This window comes from Venturia canescens, chromosome 2, assembly GCF_019457755.1.
Source record: "Venturia canescens isolate UGA chromosome 2, ASM1945775v1, whole genome shotgun sequence".
In the NCBI taxonomy this organism is placed as follows: domain Eukaryota; kingdom Metazoa; phylum Arthropoda; class Insecta; order Hymenoptera; family Ichneumonidae; genus Venturia; species Venturia canescens.
Window position 1 is genome coordinate 5,664,486 of NC_057422.1, and position 16,483 is coordinate 5,680,968.

The 16,483-nt window shown below is 41.5% G+C and overlaps 1 protein-coding gene across 3 annotated transcripts in view; it reads right to left on the minus strand.

Annotated features, from left to right (window-relative positions):
• LOC122406440 (beta-1,4-glucuronyltransferase 1) overlaps nucleotides 1–16,483 on the minus strand; it is a 69,832-nt gene that overhangs the window by 26,250 nt on the left and 27,099 nt on the right. The window contains exon 4 of one of the 3 annotated variants that reach the window (XM_043411887.1): nucleotides 4,467–6,499. The exons of the other annotated variants lie outside the window; for them this stretch is intronic. Coding sequence (XP_043267822.1) covers nucleotides 6,293–6,499 — 207 coding nt within the window. The 3' untranslated portion in view covers nucleotides 4,467–6,292. Of the gene's footprint in view, nucleotides 1–4,466; nucleotides 6,500–16,483 lie in introns of those variants that run through there. 3 annotated transcript variants of the gene reach the window in all.

Sequence of the window (16,483 nt, forward strand, 5' to 3'; positions counted from 1 at the left end):
TAACGTTGCGGACGCAAACGCTTACGTGCTGCAGTGCACACATACTGCACACGGTGCGACGGTCGCGAAGGTCATCTCTTCACATAATTTCTTCAGCCATGCATACGCGTGCATTTTGCCTTGTATTTTCTTTCCTTTATCTCTGCTTCTCTCTCCCGCTTTCATTATCTCAATCTGCGTGGCGCAAGCGACGCTCAGTGCATCCGCGCGCAGAGTTGAAACTTCAAAAAGCAACGTGACATTATACACCGAAGCTTCAATCTACTCGAGTCGCGCGCAGTGGTACGCTGAGAAAGGAGAGAAAATAGAGGACGAATCTCGAGAGTGCTAGGTAGTTATATTCCGTAGATCTTTTCATCTCTCCAAGAACAATGTTGGTAGCTTTTCACGAGCTTTTCCAAGGGACGACCTCGACACCATGACCTTAATTTCGAGTCTGCGAATGCTGGAAAAAATGTAACAGAAATGAAATGAAGTCATTCCGTCATATTCCTTGGAGTGAAAAAAGAGAGAAAAAAGCTATGCGACAAAAGAAAATATGCACGGAAGAATCCACTTGAACTGTCCGACGTGAGCGGGCTCGCGATGTTTTTCTCTTCACGCACTCGTCACACGCTTTGCGTCCGCGCACCCGTTTGACCGAGGCAATCCGCAACGGATCAAAAGAATGATGGGACATGCGAGAAAAATCTTTAAGAGAGTGAAACGACGATGAATAAAACGAGAAAATGGAAGAATGGGGAGGCGGGGGCGTGAGCGACTACGAGGGGATGAAAATAGTCGAGCGCGCGTTCGTTCATCCTGCGCCGAATGGCGGATATCGAGGATTGTATATTTGCGGCGTGAACTTTTCAATGACTGCAAAACTCTGTGTACAAGCATATATAAAATGCGAATGAAAACGCAGATCCACGATTGCAAAAAACGGCTTGCACATCGTGACGAGCGTACGAAAGAGAGCACTCGGCGGATTAAAATTGAAAGTGCAGATGGCGTCTGGATGCTCGGAGTCGCGATACGATACAAAAACTTCAATGCCCTTGATACGGGACGCGGGACTGAATAATATAAACCGAAATTTAAAAAAAAAAAAAACAAAACAAACCACGAATTCTCTTGTGCCACTACGAGGCCACAGGTTGTGAAAGCACACACATACGAGATGAATTAAAGTTTTGAACTAAGAGACCTTTTATCTCTTTCGGCAAGCCCAGACGGAATTATAGACTTGAAACGTACGAAATAGAACAACAACGACAACGAAAAACCAACAACTCGAAAGTGAAATTAGACCGAGAGGCTTTTTACCCAATTGGATAAAGCCTCCAGAGTCTTGTCTCGTTGTGTGTTAAGGGCGAATTTATTTCTCTACACCACGGTTTTTTCCGTCAGACTCGTACGTTCCATGTGTGGTAAAAAAGAAAAAAAAATAATAAAAAAAAAAAAAGCGGATTTATGTTTGTCCTCCGACATTCGGGCCTTTTTGTTTGAATTGCAAGGGCGATATTGTAGGGTAATTTGGATAATGGAAAACGACGTAATATATGCATGCAAAAGTCATCAGCATTATACGTCGGTCTAATTGGAATATCCACTCGCCCAGGCTTTAGTTTCGAGCTGAATAAGCCTCTTGGAGCTCCATGCGGATTCGAAGAAATTTCTCTCCTTCGAATTCTCTACGAGATTATCCGAGATTACAGCACGAAATCAGTCTCTGGTTGTTCCTATTAGTGAAAACAGTAAGAAGTAAGATCGTGGTGGAGTCGATGAGGAGAATGGAAGCTCCGGAGAAGCTTTTCTCTCTCTCGCAGTCTCTTTCCATCTCTTGCTCTAACAACGTTGAAACCTTGTTAGCTTCGCTGAGATATCACTCGTCGTTGTCTTTGCCAGACGATGATTCTCGAATTACGTCTCCTCTTCTAACGGGACTACCGTACGGAAGTGTGTACGATTATACAGTGGAAACAAAGAACACGTGAACACAAGAGAATTCTCTAATGTCTGGCTTACTTGAGATCTTTCTGCTTTCGGTCCACGGAGCTTTTCTCTTGTGCTGCAACTCGTTGGAATAATTTCAGTTTCAAATTTATTCAAACAAAGCCATCGACGGTATATCAACTTTTAATCGTTTATTATTAATATTTAAAATACAGTTGGGGTGCAAAAATCACTTTCAAACTGTTATACTGAGCTGACTGAACGAGGACCAATAACTTCGTAGCTCTCTGCAGCATATCCTCGGTTGCCTTTTGCTGTGAATACAGGTTCAGTGAACTTCCACAGCATGAATTTCATATCCTTCCTTATCCTGGCGAATAACGGATGAGTGTATAATCAAGAATATTGAAAAAAAACGAGACGCGAATGAAATTACTTTTTGCTATTCCCAGAAAAGTCTTCAGCAAGGATCCCCTCGAAACAAAAGGAAGCACCAGGATCCAGGAGGAGCTGCAGGGATCGAAAATTGTTCTGTCGCTGAAGAAGACCTCAAAACGCAAAGATAAAAATAGAAGGTTGAGCCAGCAAGACGGAAAATCTAATAATTTAGTCACAGACAGATACAAGGGAGTCGAAGTACAGTACCGTTTACACAAGCCTGTGTACAGGGTGCTCCAAGAGGAACGGCCATTCCTGCAGGATTTTGTTCCTGAAACGAATCACAGTCGATGAATTCTCCAATGTTTCTTAATCTGCCCCTCCTCAGATGAGATTGATTACTTAAGTTCGAGGATTCTCCCACCGCACCTACTGCCTAAATGGATACAAGCGAAACTTCATCCTACCAGAGTCACGCCGTCGAATGTTGCTTTAACAAGTTTATCGCACTTGCTGGTCCTGAGAGCTGTCTGAAAAACGCACTGAGTTTCCAAAAATCGCAGGTTAAAAACAAACTTTATCGATCGACGCCTCTGAAGAATCGAACCGGAACCGATTTTCAGATTTTTCACTTGATAAACGGTCCAGAAATCCAGCATCCGAAAATAATCATCCCCCATGCAACAGCCTGTACTTCGTACGTGTATGCAAGCATGTACTGACTTTGTATCTCCACAAACACCTGGCCGGTACACGTAAGGCTTTCTCCCTTGTAGTCTGTGCTGCAAATTGGTATGCGCCGTCTTTCTCACTCTCCCTCCAGCTCGTATACAAAGCCTTGCAGCGTTTCCTCGCGTCTCGCTATAAAACTAACCAGATAGTGAAGCCCGGTGGCGTAGGTACGTGCAACGGAGGAAATTAAACCATTTTGAAGCGAGTTGTCGGGTCAGAAAGTGCAAGCAGACACGCGTGTATACACAAGGTTAAACGAGAATGCATTGCTCAACAGTTACGTGGTTCTTGCCATTTGCCACTGTGTGACAGAAGAAATCTACCCGGAGAGAGAGAGAGAGAGAGAGCCACAGAAATAAAGAATCTGGAAAATATTCGCATACTGCGAGGCAAATGCAGGAAATTAAGGAATAAAAGATCTCGGTAACGATGCGATAAATATTTTGAAATCATGTCAAAATTCTAATAACGAAAAGGGTCAATTTTACGAAAATGAAGTTCATCTTTATCTCGATTCCAAAATTTTCAATAATTCATTGCTCTCGTTCCGCCCATTCGCTCAAAGCCGTTTAATTAATCATAGAAATATGCAAATTTCTTAAAAGTCATTATTTCTCACCAACTGAGCGTCAGTCTGAGTCTCGAGACTTAGCTGCATACGATATTTGCAAGTTGGCACGGCGAGGGTGAGTTGACGCGACAACTCATATAGGAACAACGGTATTTACTCGGGATCCCGAGAGCCGAGGTATCAATAACGCAGCAAAGGGAATATAAAGTCCATGGATCTCCGCGGGAGCGATTTAATTATTCGGGATCAATATAGGAAAATAAGAGAGCGAGACAGCTTTTCGAGCGATCCTCGAGATTCTCTTTCTCCTACTGATTCACTCTCAGTCTCTTTGCTACATCGATCAAATTGAAATGCTCGCTGACGAGAATCCTCTTTGCCGAAAGTGTTCATGTTTTATTCAATGCCGGTGCTCGACTTGCGAACTGGCCTATCGAAAACAGAATCGGAGTATCATCCAGCCGCGCGCTCCGTGACGACAGATCTATCACCCTTTGCCCAAGTCGGCCTCAAATCCAAGATTCATCTCGCCTCTATCTGTATTCACTTCGTTCTCGGTGTGTCACTGATCCAGCATTCAAGAAATATTTGGTTTTCCATCAAAAATAAAGTTATTGCCATCATGAATAAGCAAAACGTGACCTCGTGTTTGCCTCTGCAGAATAATTAACAGTCGAATTGCAAAAGGCTGCAACATTTTCATCCGGAATAATGACAGTTCAAACAGGTGCAATAAATCACTCGGCATTTCTTCACTTATTATAGACATTGACAAATATATTGACGTGGAAAAAATATTTATGCAGCTTCGTTTGGAAGGATCTAAATGAAGAAAAATCGCTAAGCATTTAATACAACATCGAGTTTTATTATCATCATCACAAGTGCAAGGCCTGCAGCTCCTTCTTCTTCATCTGTACAAGTACGTACTTATTCCAATGCCGACGTGCCCTAATGGAAATACTTCACCAAATTTTTCACCGACTTTCGAACGCAACTGTTATTCGTAGAAATTTTAGATTCATTTCATCGTTCTCCGAAACCATTTCCAGGCAAAGATGGGACTGAATAATGAACGAATTACGAATTGGCAATTCTTCAGAGTCAGAAAAATATTTCCAGTGGGGCGCTGGTGCACAAACAAAAAGGACCATGTTGAAGCTTAGATCTTTAGGAATCAACGATTCATTCACCAGCACTCAACTGCTGACAGAGATTTTTATGAACGCAGGGTACAAGAAGTCGATCGAATTTATTAAAGCGAGCACACTGCTTCAGCTTCCCATTCCAAATTTATGAAATATTGGCATTCTTTCGAGTGAACAATGAAAAACTCTCCACGAGTATCGTTGCATCGCAACGATATAAACTTTTCAATGGCACAACCATGAACACCATCTGTGCAAAAAAAAAAACAAAAAAAAACATTGTATTTTTTATTCTCATAGATTTTACACGATATGAATCGATCGGTCTTAAGTCATAATTGTACACAGATCACATTGCCTAACAAAATACACTCATACTTTGTTCGTATATGTATATATAGATATATTTCAGTGAGCCGCGCTCTATAAAAAGTGTTTCAGCTTCCCCGGAACATTTACAAATTACGCTTTGTAACAATATCAAGTAGGTATTATCGTCGTCATTTCATAATTAACGTATCGTTTATTGTGCATATTTATTTCACAGGTTTTATTGAATCAGGAATTCTTCGTTTCGAAGCAGTCCATAAAGATCGTATCCCCCATCGAGAACCGTTAGAAAAAATTGATGAAAAGAATAAAGAAATTCTTGAATCGAAAACGTAATTAAAACTCGGTAAACTCAATTACCATGCGAATTAATTGAGGATTCCACTGAATATCAGTAGCGACATGGCGAACGCATCGAACGAGTATTATTCGGAATATTGGCGTTTCCATGAAACGTTATTCAGTGGTATATTTTAAGCTTAAAAAATATTGAAATGTTCGGTTTTTCTCAATTTTTTTGAATTTCCAAAGCACTTGAACGAAATCTTATAAAACTAGAGTGTCCTTGAAAAGAAAGTTGCAGTGGTGTGATAACTTATGAAAACAGAAACTATCGCTAGTCAGTGGAAAGTCATGCGTAAATGACAACTCGCTGATACTTTGCCAAAATAACGATGCTAATTGAAAAGTACAGTTTGGACGTGAAAGTGGACTAGGAAAAAACACATTTGATGTTTGTGCAAACATTTTCAATAAATACGGTATTATGCGCATCATCATTATGAATAAATAACATAAGATAAGTGAATCAGGTTATCATAGTATTGAGAGAGGCACAGCGAAGCGTTGACTGTTGGTGGGTTTTCATACAAACAGAGAAGAGGAAAACAAGCAGCGTTTTTAAGCTCCTTTTCAGTAGGACTTTGCGGATGAGGAAAAGCCACGGAGAACTCGTGACTTTTCGCTGGAGCTGCTCTCTCGGGACGAACTTCATTTTATTTGTTTATTTTTTTGTATATTTCATCGTTTCTCTCGGCCTTTGAGTAGTGTCTATTGAATGCAAAAGCTTAAAGACGAAAGTATGGACGGTGGTGGTTGTATTAGTAGCTCGAGGTGGTGTGTTAACATCGCGAATGCCGATATCTCCGCTCTTTTTTTAGCTTCGCCACTTTATTTCGTCCTCATCAGCCCCGTTTCAGTTCGTACCTTTCTTAAACTTTGGCAGTTCTTTTTGGTAGCGCGCGAAAATCTCTCTCCTGAAGGACTCAAAGTGCTTCCTATTCACGCTGTTTTGACGTTCTCGCCAAGCTGGTCGTCCCTTCCGCGTTTGAAGTCCCCAATGCCCCGTGAATACCGGCGAAAGGACTTTGAACTGATAGCCTGCTACGAACATTTCGTATACCTGCGAACCATGCAATTCACAATCACACCATTTCAGTTTTAAAAAATCAAAATATCTTTTGAGAGAGCTCAATTAAGAAGAAAAATCAACATTTTCATAGACTAGCCAAACTGTGAATTCATTTAAATCTTTAATAACAAAGATGCCGATAAAGTTTGTGCAACGACCCAATCTCTTTCAGTTTCTTAGAGCATCTTTCTCCCCCTATGAATACGAAAAACAGTAGAAAAATATCTGCAACAAACACTTTGTTGAAACGAATACATTCTTCCACGCCCGTTCACAACCTCTCATAATCCAATTTCATCATATTTTTAAGGAGCATCCGACAAAAATCACACAAGATTGATTATGCGTTTCAGGAGCGAACCGTAACGTATTTTCTTCTCGCATGTGTCGCAAGCGTTGAACTCAAGAGACACACAACAGGCCCTGTTATTGCACGAGACACAATATGAAGATGGTAGAACGTCGTAGGATATGAAGACACGTGTCACACACAAGAAATGTCTCGTGCATCTCCTGAGATGTTATAAACGTGGTCATATACGTATTAAGCACAGGAGCGAAGACGAATATATACAACTCATATGCACGATATAATATCAAGTCAGTTTGTCAAAGAGAGAGAGAGAGAGAGGTTACGCTGGTGTTTTGCCCAACATGACGACACGGCACGTATATTTACATGTGTATAAACACGACGTCGGTGTGATATTTACTCGCACGTTTATCCCATGCGTATATACATGCGCATCTTCTCTTAGGCCTCCTCTCCATTTCTGGCATTGTTCTGTCGGAGACAGTGCCTGTCATCTTTGGTGGATAATCACACATCGCGCCGGCTAACAAAGGTGCTTGGGGTATATGCACTCGAAAGGACGTCAGCGTTCGCGTCTCGTTGCGTTCACCACGTATTAGGAGAACTCAATAGCAGCCAACACTATTCTGGTACACGAATCATTTGTCTTTATTACTCTCAAGCAAGCATGAGTTATTACTATCTCGTCGTGACAGACGATCAAATAATGTGTTTATTTGATGTAATGTTGAATTAAGGGTCTGCTCCAATTAAAATTCTCGAAAGATCGATTTTTTAGTTGGATTTTTCGGAAGTATACGTATTTAAAAGTGTGATATACTAAAATTTAATAAAGATCTGAGCAGTCCGAGTGCACTTTTGAGGAACGTTTACTCGGCTGTCTGAGCGCGCTAATAAGCACCGCCGAGTGCGGTACCTGCCTCGCGTTTAAACGCGTTTTTCTCAAAATCACGTTTTGGGACTGCTCGTTGATGAAATCTCCGAAGCTATTCAACCGATTCTTACCAATATTTTACAACGTCTTCTTTGTGACTATAGCTGTAGCGCTTATTGTAAGAATTTTGAAATTTTTAATGGAATGATTTTATTGGTGCAAAAGACGATGAAAAAAACGTGCTTTTTCGTAATTTTTAGAAAAATAGCCGGCATTTTGTCATTTTTGAAAAAACCAAAAATCGTATGGTACGCGCTATAGCCATTGTAACCATTTATTTTATTTTTTTTCTCCGATCATCCCTTCTAGAGATTTTATCAACAGCGCACACCCATTTTTTTCACCTATCTTCTCCATATTTTTCTGTACGAAAACTGAGTAAAATAAATATAAAAAAAATCTTTTTTATGTGTATTTTAAGAGTGTATTTTTTACACCTAACACTTTTTATATATCCATATTCATAATTGATACCAGTCAAAAAAATTCGTGACAACAGTCTTTTTTTGCCCCTTTTTGCTGGCAATAATATGCAATGAGCAATCGCGATTGTAGGTAGTTTGATATCTTTACTGGTTTTTCAAGTGACGAAGCTCACCGAATTTTCTTCGGATCCATTTTCCAAAAGTTTTGAGGTCAAACACCACCGATGGGCGGATGCAACGAGTCCCTCTTTCGGTGCTAGTGATATTTTGACATCTTGCGCCATACTATATTCGACATCCGTATCATTATACGCGGTGGTTCACTTTGTATATACAGGTATAGAATGGGGTCCTGTAACTGTAAAATGAATATGGAATGTGGCGCACCAACGGCGATAATAAAGGAAAAGGGAATCTAGGAGAGGGTGTTGGAAGCTTACACAGTTAGAAAAGGGGCTGTGCGGATGTGCGGCAATGGCAACCTGCTACCGAAATTCGTGGTTCTAGTACCTCAAATGCTGCACATAGAGAGAAGGGGATTAGATTGAGGAAGGGAGAAAGAGACTGAGGGAAAGAGCGAGTAGCAAGAAGGGAAAGGAGCGAGGGAGGAAAAAGACCAAATGCAGTTCGCGGGCGGCTGTAATTTCTACGTTCCCTCTGCTGCAGCCAGGAACGCCGGGCCGGTATACGGTCCACCGCGGAATCTGAGAACAATGCGTCCGCCGCCGCTGCCGCTGGGTTAATGTAAATTCTTGCAATTTCTACGGGCCGTTGGATGATGGCTCGTTACCGCCGCAGCTCTTTCAGCTCTTTCTCGCGTTCACCCCCGCAAGCTTTATCCCCATCATGGGATACAAAGAAAGACTGAGGCAGATGAGACTGCGAGACGCGATGAGGGAATGCAATGGGAAACGCTCAGAACTCGGAAGGCAACCGTTTGCCAAAGAATGATAAAACCGTACCAGACGAATACACACTGCTGAATGGAACCATACACAAAGTGCAAAAAGATAAATAGCAGCGCGATGCTATACACGAACCGACCCTCGACTCATAAACGCACCAAGCCCCAATACTCATTTCACGTAGTCCAGACAGCTAAATCGATACACCAAGAGATGAGGAAAGCGAAGAGAGCCAAGCAGCTTGATGTCATAATCGTCGTTCCCTAATGAGCTAGCTCGGGCTGCGAAGTTCAGGCGTTTCGTCAATTGAAGTTTAAGCTTTGCTACTCAACCATGTAATTTCACCGCCCCCATCATTATCGACTTTCAACTGCGTGGCTATTATTTCATCCATTCGAGTTGAGCTGCCCCGGCGGACGAGTTGGACCAAATGGCAAATTTTCCGGCACTTTTTTAGTCGGTAATTTAGTATCAGGAGGCGTTTGGGTGTAGCTGGACGACTCTGAACTCCTCACTCCAAGCTGGGACGAACTGACTCGAGTTTTCAATTTAAGAGCACTTTTACTCCCACGCGAATAGGGTATCGACGGTTCACCGTCAAAGATCGTAGGATTCCAGAATAAAATTACATTCCGTTCGTTTATTTTGGCTGTTAGCAAATAGAAAAATCGCCATGATCCTGTGGCTGCTGGAAAACACACTTTCCGAGCGGTGTATTTCCACTTCATATTTCAGATATCGCTCCTTGGAAAGGGAAACATTACTGAAAAAAAGCGAATCATCGATTCCATTAGGATTTTATAGCAAAGCGGTTAAGGGAGCAATGACTCGGCTTTCTTTCCATCCGCATCCATGTACGAAATTCGAAATCCGATGAATAAAAAATTGAGAACAGTTACAGTATTTTCTATATAGCGAAACATAACGCGATTTCAAGCCCATATAACTAAAAAAAGCCTTTTGAGTGATGAAAGGGAGTGGATACTCCATCAAAACCGTTGACCCCTGACTGAAAACTGTTCCGGCACATCCGCAAAAAGCTCGTACACAGAAAAACTGAGCGCAGCCACCAGCAGATATGCTGGATCTTGATATAATATTGATAGAGTGTGCAAATGGCTTTTCGAAAGTTCGATATTTGACGAAAACATGGTTCCCGAACGTGCTCCCTTTTTTCTGTGGCATCGTCAAGGACTTTCTGCCTTCGTATATTCACGTGTCTGTGAATATATATCCATACAATTTCGCAATGTATATATGCAATTTTGGCAATGAAAGAATCGCGTTTGATGGAATGTATGGGTTTTCTGTAACGCAATACCAGAGAAACATTGGGTTGGACGAACGGAAAAAAAGCTATGGCCGCGATGTGCGGGTATAGCGTGAACGTGTCGTGGCTACGGCTGCTGCTTCCTCCCCAATACAACCCTTTGCAGCTTTCCTGGTTTCAGCTCGTTTACGAATTCATGCAGCGGCCAGGATATATACAGAGGAGAAACGAGAGCTCGCCCCTTTCGCACTATATTCCCTCAACCCTTCCGATTCTCTTGCATTAGGGGTACGAGAATTGGTGAGGCACAGGTGGAGAGGGAAGGAGAAAAGGGAGGGGGGATTCCGGCCCGTGGTGCCCGAGGTCCGCGTGTGGCCACGGTTTTAGGTACCACCTACTCGTAAATGGAATTGGACATTGCGGGGTGAGTGGTGTACATCTCGTGTACCTGGGGAAATGTGCTCCGGGGTTAATTTCACGGTTCGGCATCGGTGGTACATGCGGCAAAGAGAGAAAGATCTCCCTCTATCGAGAGAGAGAGAGAGAGAGAGGAAGAGATCCAGGATGAGAATCGCTACTGTGTGTCCGTCCTATATCTCTGAATTCGCCACTATCAGCCCCTCAACACGTAGAGCTTATACACTTTCTATTAGCCTTTCGTGTTTTCCTCCACATTCACACGCGTTACATTACCAAAGTCCTCGCCATTCGTTGGCAATAAATTCTCAAAGAAGTTGCGATGCTTATTTGCGCGGTGCTCTTTCGCGGCCTCGGTGCACACGTTGAGGGAAGACTTATTTTTCTTTGAAAGAGCGAAAAAAAAAAAGAAGAAAAGGGAAGAGCAGGAGGAGGAGGATCCGATACGCGTTTACCTCTCCGAATGCGCTGATTCACGAAGTTTTCTTCTTCCCCAATGTATTTTCCCGTGTCAAAGCGATTACATGGAAATAAGCAGCGCGGTCTCTGTTTTTTGTTCCTCTCAACGTGTACTTTGACAGTACTTTTCTTCATCAGTCCTCCTCTCGTTAGCGGTGATCCACAGTTTTTCAGAACTTTACTCTCAGCCGCTTGGCCTCTCTCGCTTTCTTTCTCCATCTTTCCATCCCTCCTTCGTTAAGAAAACTTTTCACTTTAGTATATATTATACAGCCAGTAGCATTTCACAGTCTCGTTACGCTCTCATTCTTCGGGAGGAATGCTTCGCGACTCCTCCGCGAGGAGCGAGCGAGGAACGGTGGAATTGAGAATATCTTTCAGCTCTTTCGCATTCGTGCCTTTACATATGTAACAGATGGAAAACTTTGGTAAACATACTATCGAGTTTATGTTCCCTTTTTCTTTTTCACCCCTCGAAAAAGGCTCCAGCGAAAGAAGAATCTTCGCGAAGCAATAGACTAACTTCGGGTAACACAGCACTTATAATGGTTACTTGAACCGTAAGGACGTAACTGCAGATATTGAGCGTGCAGAAGTGACATCATTAAGGTCCTTCTTAGTTCTATAAAGCATTATAAGAGTGTATCTGTATCTATGACCATTCTATAGAGAGCAGTAACTAGCGAGGTGCTGGTTGAGATCTGATAATTGAGTTTTATGCGATCGCACGTCGTTCTAAATCCTCACGGGAATAAAGGTGTCGTATCTTTCCTGCTCTGGAACCTTCGCTCTTTGCAGCCCACGGAATATGTATAGGCACTTACTCTTAGCCCGTGACGTATTTTTCCCCTACATTTTTCCTCCCGATTCAGCCTGCGTGTTTATATATACGGAACTGCGAGAGAAAAATGTCAGATATATCAAAGCCGTTAGATAATAAAAAAGAGCGACGCGACTTGGGTGTTAAGGAATAGTTAAACGGTTCACGTTTAAAGTGGACTGTGGAGGAAGCGCCTGCGTGCCACTTTAATTTCGTAAATTAATGTGTAGAGCGAGCGTTGAGTTATCGGATGAAAGAAAGCCTCGTTCGAATCATCATTACGAAAGTCCTCAATGGCTTTTCACTTCGACACAATCTTATTCAACGAGTCAGTGCTGACACTCGAAGGCCTGAATTGAGAAATAAATTTTAAAAAAGTTTAAAAAAATACGGTGCTGTAATCTTTCAGGGTAAAACGTTTCAACGGCTCATCGAGGGGTCCAAATTGGTTAGTTGACTGGCGCGTACTCTACAGTACACTTTGCAAGGATGTTGCTTTGATACATAAAGTGGTAAATAGGCACTACATAAGGGTGTGTGGATGGAGGGGGGGGGGGGCGATTGAGGCGGTAGAAAGCAATAAATCAACGAGGGCCACAGAGGACTCTCTCAAGAGGGTAAAAACTATTTATGAAATCCGTTACAAGCGTACTCGACACTTGCTTTGAAAGGTACGTGCTCGTTTAACCAGCAGTAAAGAAAATTGAGAGGGTGAAAAGAGCAGCAACATCAAGAAAGAAAGCAGCCGCACATACAGATAAAGAGGAAGGGGGGACGGAGAAATAGAAAAAACTCGAATCGCCCTCTTGATGCTCCCCAACTGTCTCATGACGAAAGGGACGGGTAACCGATTATGTCAAGTAGAATCACTTCGGTGATTCTTCTCAGTGAATGTTCTAGTTGAATATCGCAGAGAGCAAACTTCAGAGCATTGACAAAGGTGAAAAAATAAGCAAAGTGTCTATGCTCGAATGGGGGATGTGGATGCACGAGTAATATTGTGATTAAAGTGTGATTAAAGTGGCTCGGTTGTTCTATGACCAGTCAAGTTTGCAACTACTTTATGTTGATTAAATTCAAGTCTGAATTGGTAATTAAATGAATAAACACTTACATTGAGAATATTTTTATCACAAGAATGTAATAAAATGCTTTAAAAGTATCATTAAGATGATGGATCAGTCGGTAATCACAACCGTGAGTGCGAGAGAGATAGCTGCAAATTTTGAAAAGGAAATTTTTCCACATCGTTCGTCTGATCGAAAAAATAAAAATGTCATCGGATTTTTGCGATCGTGCTGCGTACGATGACATTTTTATTATTTTAATCGGACGAACGATGTCAAAGAGTTTCAATTTCAAAAATTCGAGGTGTGATTACCGACTGATCCATCATCTTAAAGATTAAATTTATACTTCGTCTTTTATACTGAGTCGGTAACGATGGGACTTTAAATACACATAAGCTAGAGAACTTTTTTATTATGCGAAAGAAAATTTATATCGGTGTAATAGCACCGAGAAAAAGGAATGGTCAATTCGTTAAAAATAAGCGAAGCTAATAGATGAATAACGTGAGTCAATTCCAAAAATAAATTTGATGAAATTCCCGCGATTCCCCAATTTGTCCGAAGTTCAATCATCTGTTACCAGCAGTTCAACGTAATGACTGACATCCGCTTTCGACACGTCAAAAACTAAAGTTTTTTCGTGTTTTCTTTCTTAAAAGCCCCGTCAGGTAATGTTTTATTTTAACAAACGGAATCTGTGATGAATTTTCTTGACGATATAAACTTTTCCGAAGCTCGAACACCGTCAAATTTTTTCACAATTAACATTATTGTGAAATAATACAAAATTTTGCCCCGTAGATAATCGTTATCAGGAGACCTTAAGGAAGTTGAGGCTGTACAGTCATTTTTTTACCCAAAAGTGATGACCTGTACCTTTCAAAAGTTAGGCCAGTTTACAGTTTGGCAATGTTGCATACACTTTAAAGAAAAGTTGGGGAAAAAAAGACGAAAAACTGGTGAAAGCTCAGTCGGAAACACGAACAGTGACGATCCTAGCCTCAAAAAACTGCACGGAAAACAGATTATTATTAATATAACCTCAGCAAATCTCCTAATAAATCTGAAAAAAATTGACATTATTCGGCAAGCCTTGCTCATGTTGCCCAAAAAATTTCATATTTTTAGCATCATTTTTAACGGAGATATTACTGAATGTGTCTTGACTTCCATAAGATTACACGTTATTTGGCCCAAATTGTTATTGATTTTTCTCAGCAACGACGCTCCTAAACTGTCTGAAAATTTAACTGATTTTTTTTACACTTCACTTTATAAGATGCAATCGGTTTAAAAGCGGTGACATCATTTTCATTCTAATGCCTCAACTTCCTTAAACTATCATTTACCGCAAAAAAAGTGGACCTCCAACGATACTTTAACGGTAATTCATTTTGATTTTTATTCCCAATTAAAACAACAAAAATGTACAGTAAACCGAGAAGTTAAATTTGTACAGTAAATTGTCGCAATTTATAGATTAACGAAACACACTGTGACGTACGCATCGATTATATGACAATGCCAATTAGGAGGCAGGAAATTAAAGGCCACAGATCAGTCCCGAGAACCAATTGATCCAAACGCCCCGTGGTGTTAGTCGTACTCCACATTATATATATATAATGTGTCTCCTCGACACCGAAAATCATGGATAATATACGTCGCAGCAGGCTTTCATCCTACACGAAAACGCATACAAATGTGTGTACCCACTATGTGGATGGAAGGCCAACGAACAAAAGGACGTTACAACCCTTCAGTTCGTGCTGCCTGTGCATGACACATGCGCCCTTTTCCTCCTCCGTCATCGATCGCCTACATTTTGAGTACGACACACACACACACACACACACACATACACACCGATACATTGTCGCGCGCGATACGACGGTTACCTTTAAATTACCAAGCCCGTGTACGATCAATCGAATCCTCGACTGATTCGTGGGCCGGTACTGAGTTAGCGGCAACCTATTCAGAGTAACGAAGAGCAATGACTGCTGACGGATAGACGCGCAGCAACACCTACGGAACTATGGCAATGTAGATTATCGATTGTTCCGCTTGAATACAGAATTCGGTAGTAATTTGGACCTCTACTTTCTAGCTTTTATGTTATCTTTAGTATGACATCGCAGCTAACCTGCTATCTTGACAAGTAACACAAACGGACCGAGAATTTGTTGGTGAAAGCTGTTTACAAATATGGACCGAGAAAGACAAAGGCAAGTCGTGTTATATGCATGAATTTAATTTAGCCAAATATGGATTTGCTCGAGTGCGGAGCTTCCGCAGAGATTGGAAGCGAAGTCCTTATTGCGACCGGTCGACCGAATTTATATCTGTCGTGGTATATCACAACTGCTTCATCAGGGAGCTTTTGTCACAATGCACAGCAGACCTCGGGCAAACTAGTTTTTAAAACGGAATTCAGTCTTCATAGTCCGTTTTAAAAGTTTTTTTTTCCTACTTTTTTCGCACACGCTCACAAGCCTCAATCATTTTATGCTTATCCCAGATTTGTCTTTCCAACTGTGTGACGCTGATGAAAGCCGCTAACGAGGCATAGTTTTAACGAGAGTAAAAAAAAAACAACTTTGTACATCAATGCGTACAGCGGCTCATATACACGCTCGCTACTAAATTACAAACAAGCCACGCTGCCGAATAACTAACTCTGAAACACCAAATTCAAAGGAGCACGGATATTTTCTATGATGCTTCGTCAATATTTGCATGGACTACTTTCAACATCGACTGCAGCAATATTTGACCAAAACAATCGATAACTACGTGAAAATAAAGTTTCGTGAGCTGTCGAAACATTTAAACGACAAACGACGAAGGGACGGAGGAAAAATGAAACTTTCCCCAAAGGGACAAGTTACTCGCACTTCAATAAACGCCATAAAAGCGCATGCAGTTTTTAAAAACTCGTCATGTTCGTTCGCAGAATTTTCAAATTGATCCAAACTGTCAGTCTGGAGGTTAGAATCGACGAACTCTCCTCCATCCTCGTATTTATCAATGAAACAGTGATAGATAAGTAAAAGAGAACACGCGTGTTACAACCTTCCACTCGTACCACACTGCCACACGGATACTGAAATTGATGCGAGCCCGCATATGCGATTTGTGGCATAATGCTCGTCACGCCGGACGTCAGTGACAAATGGATACTACATTGGTCAACAAACTCAAGCCAAAATCAATTAGATCGTGACTCGGAGATTAGCCACTGATACAAACACAATTGTCTCTCGTTTATCTAACAGCTTCATCCTGCTCTTCACCATTCGCATTCGTTTCTGACCTACATTCGACTGAGTGTGATGCAAACATATTTTGACGATTTCCAT